Source organism: Sander lucioperca, chromosome 18 (assembly GCF_008315115.2).
Source record: "Sander lucioperca isolate FBNREF2018 chromosome 18, SLUC_FBN_1.2, whole genome shotgun sequence".
NCBI classification, from domain to species: domain Eukaryota; kingdom Metazoa; phylum Chordata; class Actinopteri; order Perciformes; family Percidae; genus Sander; species Sander lucioperca.
Window position 1 is genome coordinate 6,827,458 of NC_050190.1, and position 16,657 is coordinate 6,844,114.

The following is a 16,657-nucleotide window of genomic DNA, read 5'->3' on the forward strand; positions in this document are numbered from 1 at the left end:
TTCCTCTGGTTAAGGTGGTTTCATCGTAGCTGAACACTATTTAGTTGTTGTTATTATTCACATCTTAGATGTATCTGTTTTTTTGCTCTCTGACAACTATACATATAAATCAAAGTGATTTAATTGTGGCTTGTAAGTGCCATCCCTTAACCAGGTAAACAGTCATTCCTGTGCTGCTGCAGCAGTCCATCAGTCAAATCTAAAACTATTTTGCACTTGTAAAAATAAATCATCTGATAACAGAAACGTAAATACATATCAACACCTGTATTGTGTCATCACATATTTTGGCAGTAACAATGAGGGATCTCGGAGAGAGTCGAAGATGACAGAAAGGTGGCTGCGTGCCTGTACTTCTGACTGTGCAGGGGCGTTGTCATTGTTTTGGAGAAGCTTCATTTTTCTCTTCCCTATTACAATGTGAGAGCAGTGTTTTCAGAGTCATCCACTCTGGAGAGCTATTCAGAGAAAAACAGTGTTTTATGGACTGCAAGAAATGAACTAAAAGGCCAAGAAAGTAAAAAAAAAACCCATAGGTTTTCAGATGCAGCCAGGCTGGTCTATAAAGCAGACGCAGTGGGCCACTGGGCACCAGACCTCTTTGGCAGTTTAATTATTGCATTCATGAAATTTCCACCTTGCACCATCATCATTAAACAACCTGGATTAAGGTAAATCCTGAATTATTACTTAAAGGGATGCACAGGTTTTTCCCAAATCACAGAAGTGACGTCGACGCAGTGGTAGCGCTACAGCAGAGAGTAGAAGCCATCAGGCAAGTGATATTTAAGTAAACTCCTGGTGTACTTAACTGGGCAGGTAAACGAAAAAAAACCACGGAAGAGCAAATACACTACTATACATAAAACTACATATTTTGCATATTCCTGGAGAAATATGGGTCTGTAGTCTGGATCAACGACGGTACATTTCCAGGATAATTGCCTCATAAAAGAAAAGCCTGCAGTAGCTACTGCAAGTTACAGATTTGATAGTCCGGATCAAAGGAAGTACATTTCCAGGATAATTGCCTGACTCACCGGATGTATGTTGATTTCCCAAACTCTGTTTGCATCAGGAAACAACAAACTTCGAGCTAGCAAGCCACACGCTGAAAATTGCACGTTTTGAAGAACATTGGATTGTGCAACAAGGCAGGCCTGCTTGGTTCTTTCGGGGAATGATTGTAAAGATTTACACAGAATATGTTTACGGCATTTGGGAAGTTTTGGGAGCGATTGGTGGGATTGCTGTGGACGAAGTACACACGGCGATACACTGGGCTGAGCAAATGAGGTTTAACCATTTGTCCAGCTAATGTAAATAGCTCACATTACTGTATTGTGTGAACGGTTTACATCATTTAATATTGTACGTTGTATTTTCTTTTGCCGGGTGCAAATATTCCACCAAAACAAGTTCCTTTCTGAGACTGTTTTGCAGAGCCTCTGTCTCTGCGTCCGGAGATTAGCGCCGCCCAAGATGATTGTGATTGGTTTGAAGAATTGCAAACAACCCAGAGCGTTTTTTTCTTCTATCCCAGAATGTATGTGTGGTGTAGCCAGACCTTACTCCACAGGGCTGTGGAGATAAAGGTCTGTCAATTCCAGACTACTTGGTCTGTAGGCATTTAATGAAGCTGCCACCTACAGTATAGTCTGCTGTTTGCTCTGGGGAGGTCAGATTTTTGCCCCAGGGCCAACTGATTAATTCAGCCATTCATATAGTAAGGACTTGGTCTCACATACAATATATAAGGATAAGTATTTGCAGTTTCTGTTAGTCTCTACACTTTATATAACATTTTGACATAAAGATTAATTTCACAGGAATTTCTCTCTGCGTTGCAAGTTGTTCTGTGCAAACAGAACAAAAATGTTATTTTAGTTTTCCAGACAGTGAAATCCTCTTACATAAAACTAAACACCATGGACTGACGATCCTCAGTGACAGATGAGAAGAATCAGAGATTATGGAATATGTGTCGAGAGAGGCTGACAAAATCATAAAACTAGGCTACCAATCATGTTGACCATGGCCTCATTTGTTTACAGTCATTATGGTTGCACCATTATTGTGGCAAGGATGTATTGACTTTTAAAGATGCTGTAGTGCGCCCCCCCCCCACCCTCCCCCCGTTGTCTTCCTTTATTCTGTCCTGTCAGCCCTGTGTGGTGAAATGAAGTCTGCAGCTTGTTTGTTGCTTCCCCTCTCATCTGTGTTTCTGTGTCATGCATGTCGTCTTCTTTCGCTATGCTCAGAAGCATTCTGCAACTCTTCTCTTTTCCCGAGTTTCATTTTTCCTCTTGGTTTTTTTTCTCCTCTCTCGTCCCTTCCTTGTCGTCTGTGAGGTCTGGGTTTAAAGTGCAGTCTTTTGTCTTTTCTTGCATTTCCCGGATGTTCCTCTGCCTCCCTCTTTCTGATAGCACTGAGGATTGAGCCCATTTCTTCCTTTCATCTTCTTCTGTGTCACTTGTTCTCTTTACATTCCCATCTGTCCTTCATCTGTATCCCTTATCTTTCTTTCCAAGACAGTCTGATAGGACCCCGGAATAAGCACTTCACTTGTCTCTTCTTACAAGTTATTTTTTCTTCTTTTCTATCTTCTTTAAGGACTCAAACAAGAACTCAACTTGATTCCTTTTCTGTCTTTTTTTTCCCCCTCTGTGTTTTATAGGCTCTTTGCCTCCCACAGTTGCAGGCCCCAGACCATCAGCATGCCCCAGGCCCTTATTAATTACCACGTAGTCCTTTTGTCATAACAGAACCGCCTCAGCTCTCGGTGGAGCTTTCCCTCGGGCAGCTTTTGTTGAGCCCATGTTAGCCGTGTTCCTACCATCTCCTCATGCCCGCCAGGGTCTCCTGTTCTAATGCTTTTAACTCGTTTCCCATCTGGCCGCGTTCGTTTGGAATCCGCAGGCTGCTGACTGTCATCAGCGTCACAACCTCACAGCACATCTGTTTACAGTTAAGCTTGTTCCAAAAATGGCCGCCCTCCTAACTCTCCAAACATCCAAGAGGGGGTCAGCGCCGTATATGATCTCTGATTCGTATCTGAGCCTCATTTGATTGCTTTGAACCATCCCGCACCCACTTTTAGATCAAGAAACAAGCTAATAGTTGCAGCCTGTTTCACTGAAAACTCTCAGACGGTCTGATTTCAGAGGATGTGATCCTTCTTTCCTGGGAGCTTATATTCCGCTGTTGGCCGTGTGTACTCGATGGCGGTAAATGCATCAATCATTGGAGATAAATGGACTTTATTGGAATTTCATGGCTCAGAGAGTAATAATAAATGTTAATGAAGTGTGGTATAAGTGAATGATTGCCTGCACTGCCAGTCTATGATCTCACCTCCTGTGTGTGTGTGTGTGTGTGTGTGTGTGTGTGTGTGTGTGTGAGAATCTTACACTACACACTAATTCTAAATAGGCTTTGTACATGGTGGTGGTGAAAAACTGACAAAATTAAGTGCATACCAAAAATACAGTATGCATGCTAGATTTTTTAAATTTATTTTATGCTGTTGACATTATTGACCCACAATACGCTGTAATAGAGGGGGTGCTAATACTGCAGACAAGGCAAGTTTATTTGTACAACATCTTTCAAACACAAAGGGCATTTAAAATACTTGACATAAGAAAGTCCAGGAATTTTGGACCGGGATACATGATAACCTACGTCGGATTGCAGGGACTCAGGTTCCATTCAGCCCAAGATTATTTGTTCTTGTCAATCCTAAGCGTGATGGATAAGCACATAAGAAGCTGGGTCCAGACCAGTTTAATGATAGCCAGACAGACTAGTTTAAGAGGATGGAGGAATGAAGGGGTGTCATCAATCCAGGAGTGGGCTTGTGAGATGGCTAAGGTGGTGGCTAAAAAAAAGTCATATAAACGGTTTACCAGATTGGATGTCTACACTAGAAAATGTGGAAAGTACCTGAGCTTTCTGGAGGGGCTTTGTGCTGGGGAGAGACGTGTATGATGGGCTTATGGTCATTGGTCATGGGCTTGTCATTTATACATATTTTACAGTTTATTCTCTATTGTGGTATCATTTTGTTGTATGGTTTTGAATAGTGTGGTTATTGTGTCATCTTTTCTTGGTTTTGTCTGGGTGGGTGGAGGGGATTTGTTCATGTTGTGAATGCTTTGTTTTGTGTGTTGATTAAAAAAATAAATAAATTGTTTATCCCAAAAACTACTTTACATAAGGCAGAAAAACAAAAGCACACAAAGAAAATCAATCAGGAAAGTCAAAAGGGAATAGAAAAAGTCAAGAATAATAGACACGAAATACAGTTTCAGTGCAGTTACTGCAGTGATTAGTCCCACATTTAAAGTATAGCCCAGCTGATACTGGATTTGTGAGGCTTCTGCAAATATTCATATTTCAATGATTAAAAATGGGATAATGATATATCAACACATAACATAATCAAACATTTCCTACCTTACATGTATTTTCTATATGATTGTGTGACTATAATATGTGAGTGTGACCTTTTCCAGTGTAGAAATAAACATGTCAGTGTTTCGGGCTGCAAATGATAGTGAATTAAAATGAAAGGAATAAAAGTGCATTAGAGTATTAATCAATCGAAGACACAGGAGAGCTTTTGATTGCTGGATAAATGGTTGATATTTTTGGTTTCTTAAAGTTGCAGATGGTTGTAATACAGCTCCAGAAGGGTTCTGGAAAACCAAAATCCCAAGACGATTGTGATTGGTTGCCAATAAACCAGAGCACATTTTCCTCCCATCCCAAAATGCTGTGTGGACCAGCCAGACCCTCCTCCGCAGCGTTGTGGAGGAAGGTCTGGCTATGCGAGACTAAGACCACCTAAACTCAGACTAAGTCATTACCAAGACCAGAGTGTATCAAGATCGAGACAAGACCAAGGTTTAGGTAGCCACATTTTATTCGCGACGATTTGGCTGACATCTTCTCCTGTCTCCTGCATTCACTTTCTTGTAAGTGTTAAGGGGGGGGGGGGTTAACAGTAACACATTTCAAATTAGAAACGAGTAAAGTTATTGGTTTCGTTTGAAGCAGGAAGTTATACATCCAATCACAGTAATGATGTTAAAACCTAAATCAGACAATGCACAGGCAATTAAGTGATATCCCTGAAGTTGTGGTCTTGACCGGTCTTGAAATAAAATCCCGAGTCCTCTTCATCCGAGACCGAGACAAGACCGAGTAAAAATGTGGTCGATTCCGAGACGAGACCGAGACCTTCAAAAAGTGGTCTCGAGACCAAGGCCGATCTCGACTACTATAACACTAACGTCTAGATCATGAAATAAGAAATCAATGGCATATACATCTCTGCATCATCTCCACCTAATTGTAATATTTGTGTGTGTGCCTGTGCAGGTCTGGCAGTGGCCAGTGCGCTGGTGGACGTCTCCCAGCAGATGTGTGTGGGCTACAAGGAAAAGTCTGGAGGCCTGAGGAACCGCAAACAGCAGCCCACCGCACAGCCATCCACCTGTATCTGACCACGCCCCCCTCCCCCGTCCTCCTCTGCCACCCCACCACCCGATGCTCTCCCATCAGCCCCCCGCTTCGGCCCCCTCCTTCAGAGACTCCCGCCAGCTCCGCTGTGGCAGGCAGAGGTGCATGCTGGGATGCAGGACTAGAACATTTTGGTGAGGGGCCGAGTCGTCCGGTGGACTGGAGCCTCAGCGGGCTTCCCCTCCGTTTTCCTCCTACGGGAACTATGGCTCCCCGCGAACAGAATGACCAAAACTGGACACAAAGTTGGGGAGCAGTGGAGGGAGGGAGGGAGGGACAGAGCGAGCGGGTGCTGACTTCAGCCCTTCCCCTCAGAAAAACATTTGTCGGCACCGCCTCGTTAGAGTCGAGGCGGCCGCGGCTTGCTGCTAGAAGAGATCCTCGTCTCGTAGTTTTGAAAAATCCAGAGACTTTGCAACCCTCGATGTTTTTCATTTTACTTAAGTTATTGTTTTTTTTTTTTGTTTTGTATTGTTTTATTTTGAAGGCAGGAACAAACTGGACATGTTCCAACTGCACACACACACACACACACACACACACACACACACACACACACACACACACACACACTTCCAAAAACCAACTTTCCAAGCCCTTGCACCCATTTGTAGCCCATTGTCGCCTGCTTTCACATTCACAGCTCAGTACTGAGGGCTACTGTCACCGGAGGCTCGTGCAGTTTGGCCTCCAAGCAAGCTAACGGCATGTTCAGACTTCCTTTAATGAGGATCCACTGTAGGAGGCTAGCCGTGCAGCCAAAGCCCATCCAAAGAGTCTGTCACATTTCTAATCAGCCGCTGTGTCTTCTTCCCCTGTCTTCTTTGCGGCCTGTCTGAAGCTTTGTCTCCGCCCCGGTCTCTCTCAGTCTCTGTGGCCAACTGGCTGCCGAGCCAACCACCTTGCCCACCTCTCTGGCAGCATGGCCGAGTACAAAACAAGACCACAGCAACATCTTATCCGCGCTGGCTGGCGGGCAGGCTGGATAGTAAGCCAGCGGCGATTGAAACCTTTCCAGCCAATTACTCCTTCAGTTGCAACGAAAGCCAACGCCGTGTGCACACACAGGTGCACACGCATGGCTCTCACACATACAGCAGAGCAGGTGGTGGTGAGAAAACCCTCCGGTGTTTAATGATTGTCCTTTTGGCAGTGCTGTGCCTTAAGCCCATCTGAAACAGGCTTCCTATAGATCTTGTGACTCTGATAGAATGAAGTGATTAGGCTGATCTGCGTGAGGGGAGCCGGGGCAACGGTACAGCATCCTCTGTGATCGTTGCCTAAGAAATCCATAGCGTCTAATTGCTGCTCCCGTGTCCCCAAATTCAACGCATGTCCTTCCCCCAGTGCCAGAAATCCCGTTGCTCTCCCCCTTGCCGCTCGATGGCGATTGTTCCGTGTCCCTGAGCTGTCTACGGCTGCCCAATTAGCCCCCACAGCAATGACGTCTGTGTTCATATTGATGCTACAGTGGAGCTTCTAATGCCCAACATTTCAACTGTACCAGGCAGACAACTCTGAACACGAAGCACACACACATACATTAGCAGAGTAAGCAGCCACAATGCACGTGTCAGCGTCTGTTTCCTTTATTAAACGGGACTTTTGAATTGGCCACATCTCATGAAAGACCTCGGGTATTGATTCAAAAAACGAAACCAAAAAATGACAAGAAACAAGAGCATTCATCGCTTTTTCTTAAAATTGCCTCTTGAAATTATCTTGTTGCCTGGTCTCTTGGGCTTACTCTGTTTTTGTGCTCCCTGTGTGAGGTTTTTCCTATTTCCCCTTCCTTTTATATCTGCTCTACCTGCCCTTTCCACAGTCCTTATCTGAAATCACTGGTCCATTTATAAAGAAACATTACTTCTTTTTGTCAACTAGGGAAAATGAGGGAAAACAAGACACAAAAAGGAAGAAAAAAAACTCAGGCTGCTAGTTGGAAACAGAGCTGTTGCTTTGAAATGTCACAAGTAATTTTCAGTTTTAAGGGCATCAGGGTGTCACATCTGTCTGTCTTGCCTTTTCGTTTTTCCCCTCTACAGCACTGAATATCAGAGCAGGCTTGAATTAGTCCTTAATGGTCATCTTTTAACAATTGAAGTTGCATAATATAACACCTGCAGGTCTTTGACTAGAGGCAGAGGCACGCACCAGTATAGAAAATATATGTCCTCTTGCCTCATAAAGTTATTAAATAAAGTTAAATTAACTTCCCGCCCTTGGATGAAGTACAGTAATGGAACAATTTAATAACTCGCCTTCTGCACTAAAGAATGCGTTGTCTTTAGTTCCAGGCTCTCGCATGTGTTCAGTATACTAGAACTGCTCACCGTCTGGTTAAAGGGCACACTTTTAGCACTGGGAAAAGGTCAGAGCAGAAAGCATGAACAAAGTTGACATTCTGTAATTATAGAGTGCTGGATGTGCTCACAACTTCACTCAGCGAACCCCAGCTAGTGTTAAGGAGTCAACGCTGTTCATAGACGAATCGGAGCACTTCACTTTCAGGGCCCTGTCTTGCACCCGGCGCAGCACAAAGCCCGACGCAAGTGTCTGCCAGTTTAAGACCAACGCAGTTGTCAATTTCCCGTCCAGCGCCCGCGTCGTTTAAATAGCAAATGCACCTGCGCCCATCTGTGCGCCCGTGGGCGTGCTGGTCTTACAGGGAGGTGTGTTCAGGTGAATTCTGGGCATATTGCTATCTTGAGGCAGCGGGAAGTGATCGCGCCGTTGACCAACAAAAACCTGGTCTAAAGTCAGTAACGCAGCATTTCATTGTTATTTTAACAGCAAATTAGTAAAATACTCCTAGGCTCGTGCACAGCACGCGCACACTATGCTTGTTACACACACAGGGACGCGCAGCAGCACACACATGCAAAAGATTACAAATAAAAATACTACAGTGCAAATCCTCCATCAGAACAGCAATGCTCCAACGTCCAAACGCGCCTGGCTTTTAAAGGGAATGGGAGATGATCTCTGATTGGTTTATTGTATGTTACGCCCAAAACACACCTATGAATTAATGAAGACACTAAGTACAACCCTTTAGAACCATGCACCCGGAACACGGACCCTTTTTTTCCGCCGTCAAACCAGCAAAAGTGGATTTGGACACGCCCTAAACGCACCTGCGCCATACGCTTCACGCCGTGCACTTAGATCGTTAAAATAGGGCCCTCACTCTTCATTATCAATCTTATTTTTTTTCTTTATTTTATTTATTTTTTTTTTTTTTAAATCTTTTCTCCAGTTAAGCAACAGCGTTTAGCTATAATGCCCCGTTCAGGTTTTGAAGCTTCTGCAGAGACTTGATGGTGAAAAGATAACCATCAGCTGAAAATAAGAGAGTCTGGTCTGCGGTTGGTCAGTTTGTCCACATGATTACAAATTGCAAAGGAAACCTCCCACAAAAAGTACTTCTGAGTTGCATAACACATTTTATTAAACACTGTTTCAGCCCAGGAACAGCTGTCACTCTGCTTCTTCTCAGGTGTGCAGACGTTTTATGTTTGTCTACCGGTCTGTTTGGCAGGTAACCAATCATCGTTTGGAGGTGCTATTCAATTCCAAAAAATCTTGTAGGGAGGGATGTACAATGCTCTGTGGCTCGGCGGAGGCAACAATATTCTTCAGCCTGGGCAGAAATGGTACCACTTTATTGACTTAAGTCAAATTTTGATTCTGGGTTTTTGCAAAATATTTTATTTTCTTCCCTTTTGTTTTAACCTGCTTGGCTAATTAATGGGACGCCCAGATTTGGCAAACGTGGTACTCCAAGCAGCTTTAAAACAAAAGCAACAATTAACACTTATTTGGAGTAGAAATGTGACCGTGAGCTGAAGAGAGAGGCGACAACCATAACCTGCAAAGTCACATCACCCATCATCAAATGGGTGATGTGCTCCTGACACTAATGCCTGAGGTGTACATGTACTCTGCAGCATCCGCAGCACTCTAACAGGAGCAGCTCTGACATCAGCCAACTCCTCGTATATTTGATTTTCTGTAGGAGGAATGTTTAATTCTACAATGCTATTTAAAATAAATAAATAAATAAATTTAAAAAAAATCACATTATTGCATTAACCGCCACCGGTAACACTATCCAGTGACACTGTAACTGCTGTCATCTTCTGTTGCAATCTTTATTTAGTTTCACACAAAGCAGATATCTCATTTGGCAAAGAAATATTCATATTCATATAACAATCTGTTTTAGGGCTGATTCAAATGTACTGTAGTAATCATTTTGTCAAAGAATGAAGATTGGGTATTTTCTTTTTCTGTTTTTTTTTTTCTTTTTCTTTTGTAAATGAATGTAAACTGAAATCGTGTCTGTGCAGCCAAGGTAAATGTGTAAACTGAAGGTCCCTGGGGACGGTTTGTAAGTCCCAGCAGCCTGATGTGGTGACAAGGCAGCTCAGTGGCTAACACAGACAGCACAGTGACTGAGGGGTCACGGGTCAGACCGCGCAAGAGCTTGTTTGTCTCGTTGGCGATGTATCGAGAAAGATGCAAGGTCTGCGGCCTGGCCACAGCATCGCAAACTGCAAATCCTTTTTTCTGTTTGACGGTTCAGACAAGCAGATCCTGGGTCTGATAGTGTCTACATATTCATCGTAGAGGTTTTTTTTTTTTTTTTTTTATCTCTATGCTTTGATTAAGTTCACACTTCTTTGACAAACCAAACTATTTATTTTATTTAGTCGTCCTGTGTGGCCAGTCTTATTCATTTCGCAAGATTGGCAGAGGATGAAAACCCAACCTCTATTATCTGTAAATACTATTTGACCCCAATCTGTTGTCAGCAACCTCACGCTCGGTTCCTACACCGGTCTGCAAAGTCTCAAAGCATCAAAAGTGATTAGGACTATGCAGGGGAAAAAAGTTGCAGTTTCAACAGCTATTCAAGACTTTTCACCCCTGGTCCTCCCACACAGGCGTTTTCATTTATTTTTAGCTGATTCGGCGTCTTTTCAGGTGCTTGATTGACATCTCCCACGCTGTCCTTTTAGTTGTGTTACACCTGTTAGGGTGGGACTAAATGAGACCCTTTATGGCAGGGCTGGACAACGTGACCCAAAATCTAAATCCCGATAAATTGTCACATTAACCTTGATGGTGATAAATACAATGCCCTGCTTAACAGGAGCCACAGCCAACCTGTGACCGTTTCCTCCTTCAAATCCTGACTTTTGCTTAAATGACTGCTCAGCTTGTGTCGTCATGCTGGTGACTAGAAATCACGTTGTGTTTAGCTCTCAGTATTTCTGTGGCTTCCAACTAAACTCGAGTTTAGTTTTACTCCTACGATCCTGTTTGTACTTTCAGATGCCGGCTTCATTTGACTTTTTACTGAACGCTTTCAGCCGTATCCCAGCTTTGTTAACCCTTGTGTTGTCTTCCCGTCAACTTCCCTATCTCAATGTTTCAGTCAGTTTTTTTTTTCCATTGTTTTGGTCACTTTTTTCAACATTGTAATCGCTTTTCCTGGCGTTATTTTCAGCTTTTTCCCAATGTTTTTGTCACTTTTTCAGTTTTTTTGTGCTTATTTTTGACATTTTTGACACTTTTTTTGCGGTTTTAACCGTTTTTTATTATCATGCTTTTTTAACGTTTTGTCGTGTTTTTTTTTTTTTTTTGTGTGCGTTTGTTTTTTACATTTTCGGCGCTTTATCAACGTCCCATATTTTCTGATATAAAAAAAACTTTGAAAACGGGTCAAATTTGACCCGAGGACAACATGAGGGTTAAAGATGCCCTGCGGAGGTCAGTGTTACTCACTAAAATGCATTGTATTTAACTTTGTCCCTGCTACTCTCCTAAAGAGATGCACTAGAACGACGCACACACCAACGCGCGAGTATAAACTTCAGGCCACTTACGTAGAAAAGCTCTGCGTGGAGCCTCCGCAGATTCATAAATCAGACTTTACTCCTAAATTCCACCAGGTGCGTCTGTGACGTGTTCCGGCTCCACCACGGCCGCAGGAGCGATCGCAGCGGCTCAAGACGAGGCTTGTGACTCTGGCAGACGCGACGCCGCGCAACCCAGCAGCAGTTCTCCGCTCTGCTCCGCTAAAAATAAACGCTAGGTCTATTTTTGACGGAACTGGGGCGTTGCACTGGCCAGGCAGGAAGTGGAACAGCTAGAGCATCCAGTCAGTTTTTCAAATGAACACCCTGTGCAGTCTAGTATCCCAGCCTTCCTAACTGAGACCCCCATAGAAGGGACAAATCAAAACTTAAGAGCACAATACAAACCTTCGCCCTGTCCAGAGAAAGCTAGGCGCACTAAGACTAAATCGCCTGATTTTCTCCCTTCAGTTTAACGCATCAAAACACAGCCCTGTTAGTTAACATGAACTTAACTCTGTGCACTGTTCTGATATTGCACTACAGGATTCCCTAAAGTAAATCGCCCTAAAGTTCAGATTTTCCAGATGATTACCTTTCGCCACCTTTTGGAGCTGCCAGAGTGTGAAGGGCCCCCCGAGCATTTCAAAATATCTGAGAGGGGAGTGTGACAGTTTGCAAAGGGAAATGTGTAGGAACTCTGTACACTGTCTGCCATCGAGCCAACTTACCCAATAAATACCCGTCGAATTTGTTTCCATTTAAAGAGATCAACTCCCTCTGTCTCACCCCGCTTTCCAAGCCTCAAACTTTATCGGGTAACGCTTTAACTTTACAGTGGCCTTATTTCAACGTATTAATCTCTGTATTAACTGATACATATTTATAAAGTGTGATTATTTACTGGGAATCTTCCTAATATTCACAATACAAGTAGAGTTTATTTCCTCAAACACTGGCAGCATTAATATGTATTTAAAATGCTTTGATACACAGGTTAAAGCATCGGAATAAGGTCATTGTAAAATCAGGCATTACCCCTCCTCTTTTTTTTTTCTCTCTCTCTCTCTCTCTCTCTGTATAGTGGCATTATATATACTGAGGAAGTGGTTTGTTAATATGTATAATTTAGCAGTTGCTCTTTTTTTGTAAATAATGAGAAAGTATTGTGAATGAAATGTGTTGAATGGTTTAAAAAAAAAAAAAAAAAAACATTTATGGCAAACCTCTCCAGGCTTTTATAAATGTGACTGCAGTATATAGCATATTTTGTATTTAAGACAGCAGTGTGAAGATAAATAAGCATTACTAGAAGCTGATGAAACTACATGTAAAAGTTGAGGATAATAGCATACTGAACTTGTAATTACTGATGTACATAAAAAAAAATGACAGAACATTTTTGTCTATTATTAAATGTGAAAATCCACCCATCGTTGTCCGTCTTGATAACTATGTTTTACCCAATTTCTACCACCTCCTGGATTTGCCAGAACCTAAATTTAGGTTGTGCCTCGTAATATATGCAGTTTCTGGTAAGATGTCTTTCAAGTAAGTACGCTAGAATTTGAAAGGTTTTCTTTGATGGTGTAACTACAGTGAGAGAAAAATAAACGTGTGTAACATCGGATGGAGTTCAGGGAGTCTTTAAAATCAAATGCATAAATCCACTGAGGAGCATAAATGGTCCTCATAAAAATTCATTTCAGGTTTTTATTTGGCTTCCGTTTGGCAGCAGAAGGAACTTTATGGGGTGTCCAAGTTGGTAAGGGTTCAATCTTTTTAGGGAACTAAAATGCTCACATATTTCTTTTTTTACGGCAATCTGAATTTTTAGGATTGGTCATGTAGAAGTGGAAATTTAGGTTGTTGGAGTTCATGGGGGGGGGGGTCACAAAAATCTTTGGAACTCATCCCCAGGGGGATCTGAAGTATCTGAACCAAGTTTCAAGTCAATCTGCTCAGCAGGTGTCATGATGTCTCACTCTGGATCAAAAGTGGGAGACAAAAAGTTTTTCCCCGTGTTTTTCCCCGATTGTCATATTGTGACACACCATGCCCGACTGCAGCACCCAGTCGGATCAAAAAACAAATATGGAGAATTATTATTTGTAAATACACTTTTCCCCAGGCCTGTTTTCAAATAATGGCTGCTATTTTTAATGCTGCTGTTGATGTTTGCGAGCCCTGGAGCTAAGCGGCGGCAGGAGAGGCTGAGTGCCGTGCTGTGTTCATCACCAGATTCTCTCCCTTTAATCTCTCTGTCTCCCACCTCTCTCTCCCCGCTCCATGTCTCTTTTTGTTTCTGTCTCCCACTCGCTTCTCCTCCTTTCACTTCCGATCTTTTTCTTTTGCCTCTTAGCTCTCATTTCCTCTCGCCTCTTTCTCTCTCTCTCTCTCTCTCTCTCTCTACACTCTTCTCTTATTCTTTCACTTTCTCACACATTGTCTTACACCCTTTTCTCTTCCGTTACTCTTTCCTCTCTTTATTCTTTCCTCCTACTTTCTCCTCTTCCACACTCTCACTCACCCCATCCTTCAATTCTTTTCTCTTTCTCACCTCTCCCTACTTTTCCTCTTCTTCCCTTTCTTCTCCATCTCTCCTATGCCTTTTTGTCTCCCTCATTGTTTCTTTTTCCACTTTCACCTCTCACCTCTCCTTCCCCTCTGCCTCTCTTCAAAATGTTACTTTTTGTCACCCACTCTCTCCCCAGTTCATTTCCTCCCTCATCTCTCCTGCCTCTCCATTTGTTCACTTTTCCTTCTCTCCTTCCTTTAAAATTTCTTCTTCCCTTCCATCTCTCCCCTTTCTTTTCTTCTTCCCTCCCTCCCTCTTTCTTTCCTCCTATTTTCCCCATTGTTACCACTCACGTCATCCATCCCTCACTTCTTTCTTTACTTTCTGTCTATCTTCCTTCTTTCATCTCCAAATCTTTCACTGTTTCTCCTACCTTGTATGTCCCTCTTTCTATCTTTCTTTCTTTCTCTATTTATGTCTTTCCCTTACCAACCCCCTTCGCCTGTTATTTGTACATTTCTCTTCTTTCCCTGCCACCGTCTTCTACTACTCCATCCCGCCTTTTCTCTTCTCCAGTTTTCTTTTTTCGTATTCTCACCCACTGTCTCTTTTCATTACTGATCCCTCTAGCTTCTCTCTCCTGTCACTGTTCCCTCGAGGCTCTTCCCTTCTCTCCAACTTCTTCTGTCTTCTCTCCACTCTTTCATTCCTCACACATTTCCAACTCCACTAATTTTCACTCCCCCACCTCCACTATTTTCTCTCCTTCTGTCTTTATCTCCCACCTTTCCTATCTCCTTCTTCTTCTCTTTCTTACTCCCTTACCTTGTCCCGACCCTGTTTTCCCTCTCCCGCCCCGCCTCAGGAGCTCCTATACGGTGTAAACAGATGATAAGGTGCTGCCCTTTGATTTCAGTCTTTGACTAAATCCATCCTGATCATTTTGACAGCCTGCACACTGCTGCTCCGTAGCAGTTGGCTGATAATGAGGCTCTTATTCTCCCCCCCCCCTCCCCTTCACATTATGGGGATGCTGTTTATGAAACCTCCCCCCACCCCCTCGAGTCTAAGCCCGAATAGGCTAAGACTGTTTACATTCGTCTGCCCATTTTTCAGGCCATAGTCTTTATTGCTTTCATCAAACAGTCTAATATAATTATCTCTCCTCAGCTTTGATTCAGTCTGTCTTTCAGCAGAGCTGTCAGGGGCAATAACATCGTCTGTAAAAAAAAAAAAAAAAAAAAAATGAAATGTAATTCTCAAAAATGCTGCATTTGTGTTTTCTTGTTGCAGACGTTTGTATTTTTTTCTTCTCTCTCGCATCTTGCTGACAGCATTAGACACATTATCACACATTATCATAATTAGTCAACATTTGTCAGAGGAGTTGTTCCAATCTATCTGCCCCCGCTTCATCCTATACACCGAGTTGTCAGATTCTGACTCATGATGATGTTTTTTCCCCTCAGTACTTGTTACGTTCAAGGGTTTCACTCAATTAATCTGCAGTAAATCCATATTTGGAAAGAAGACCTGTTTGCTGACGTGCAGGAGGTACTCCAAAACAAAAACAGGTGTCTTCTAAAATCACAGATATCATGCAAGATGTTTCTAACAGCACAACATGGCTATAATTAATTATTTCTAGGAATAGTTAGTTTTTGACAATATAAACTAAGCTAAGGCTTTAAAAACTTTATCTTATGGAGACTTCAAGTTATTCTGCCGCAAGGCCCATTTAGTAGCTTTTGATCACATCACATGATCCCCAGCAGATGCCGCCGGATGTCCCTCATTTCGGCCGGATGTCCGTCACCTTCCTCTTTCTTTGTGTTGGCGTTCTAAACTCTGGTGGATTTCTGAGGACTATGGTTAACTGCTCCTCAGATCTCTGCAGGGTAAATCCAGACAGCTAGCTAGACTATCTGTCCAATCTGAGTTTTCTGTTGCACCGCTAAAACGACTTTAGAACGTACACATGTTCCACCAAAACAAGTTCCTTCCGAGGCTATTTTGCAGAGGCACCGTGGCTCCGTCTGGAGCTTAGCGCCGCCCAAGAAGATTGTGATTGGTTTAAAGAAATGCCAATAAACCAGCGCTGTGGAGGAAGGTCTGGCAATGCGTGGCTTAGTGAAATATGAACAAAACTTACTAACTTTCTTTTTGTGCAATAAAGTTGGGTCTGGAAATAGGACCGCTGAGAGACCGGCAGCAACTAAGCTAACATTTCTGGTGACTTACTAGCTTTCATGACTGTTGTGTATTACGGCCATGGACAGCCATGAAACAGAACCTGGACAAATGATGTCGTCATGTCAGTCAATTTAAAATAACAAAAAAAACAAAAAAAAACATAATTAGGCTAATTTATGTAATATTGTAAATCTTTTTATTTTATTAGGTAAGTCCCATTTAAACAAAGCAACATTTTCCAAATCAACACCATGTTTTAATCTATTCCAAATTGAAACTGACATATACGTTGAGTCTCATAAATTGGTAACAAATAAGAAAGGTATATTAATAACTGATATATACTCAAATATATACCTGCTGTCATTATCATTAATGAAGTCTGTCACTTCTTTACTTATGTATCTTTTATTTGTTTCTGTTTAAATTATTACTTTCATACTTACTTTCATATTATATTATTTGCATTTATTTATGTATAGTTTTATGTTTACGGACGGTGATGACTGAATCTTTGTAAATTGTATTCTAAATAAAAAAAATAACATAACATATT

General features: G+C 42.4%; 1 protein-coding gene across 1 annotated transcript in view; it reads left to right on the forward strand.

Moving 5' to 3' along the window:
- The window catches only part of atrn (attractin), a gene marked incomplete at its 5' end in the record, with an annotated part of 143,974 nt that extends 136,795 nt beyond the window's left edge, over positions 1–7,179 (forward strand). The window contains one exon of the mRNA XM_031310211.2: positions 5,386–7,179. Coding sequence (XP_031166071.2) covers positions 5,386–5,510 — 125 coding nt within the window. The remainder of the gene's footprint in view (positions 1–5,385) is intronic.
- Between the last annotated feature and the right edge of the window lie 9,478 nt (positions 7,180–16,657).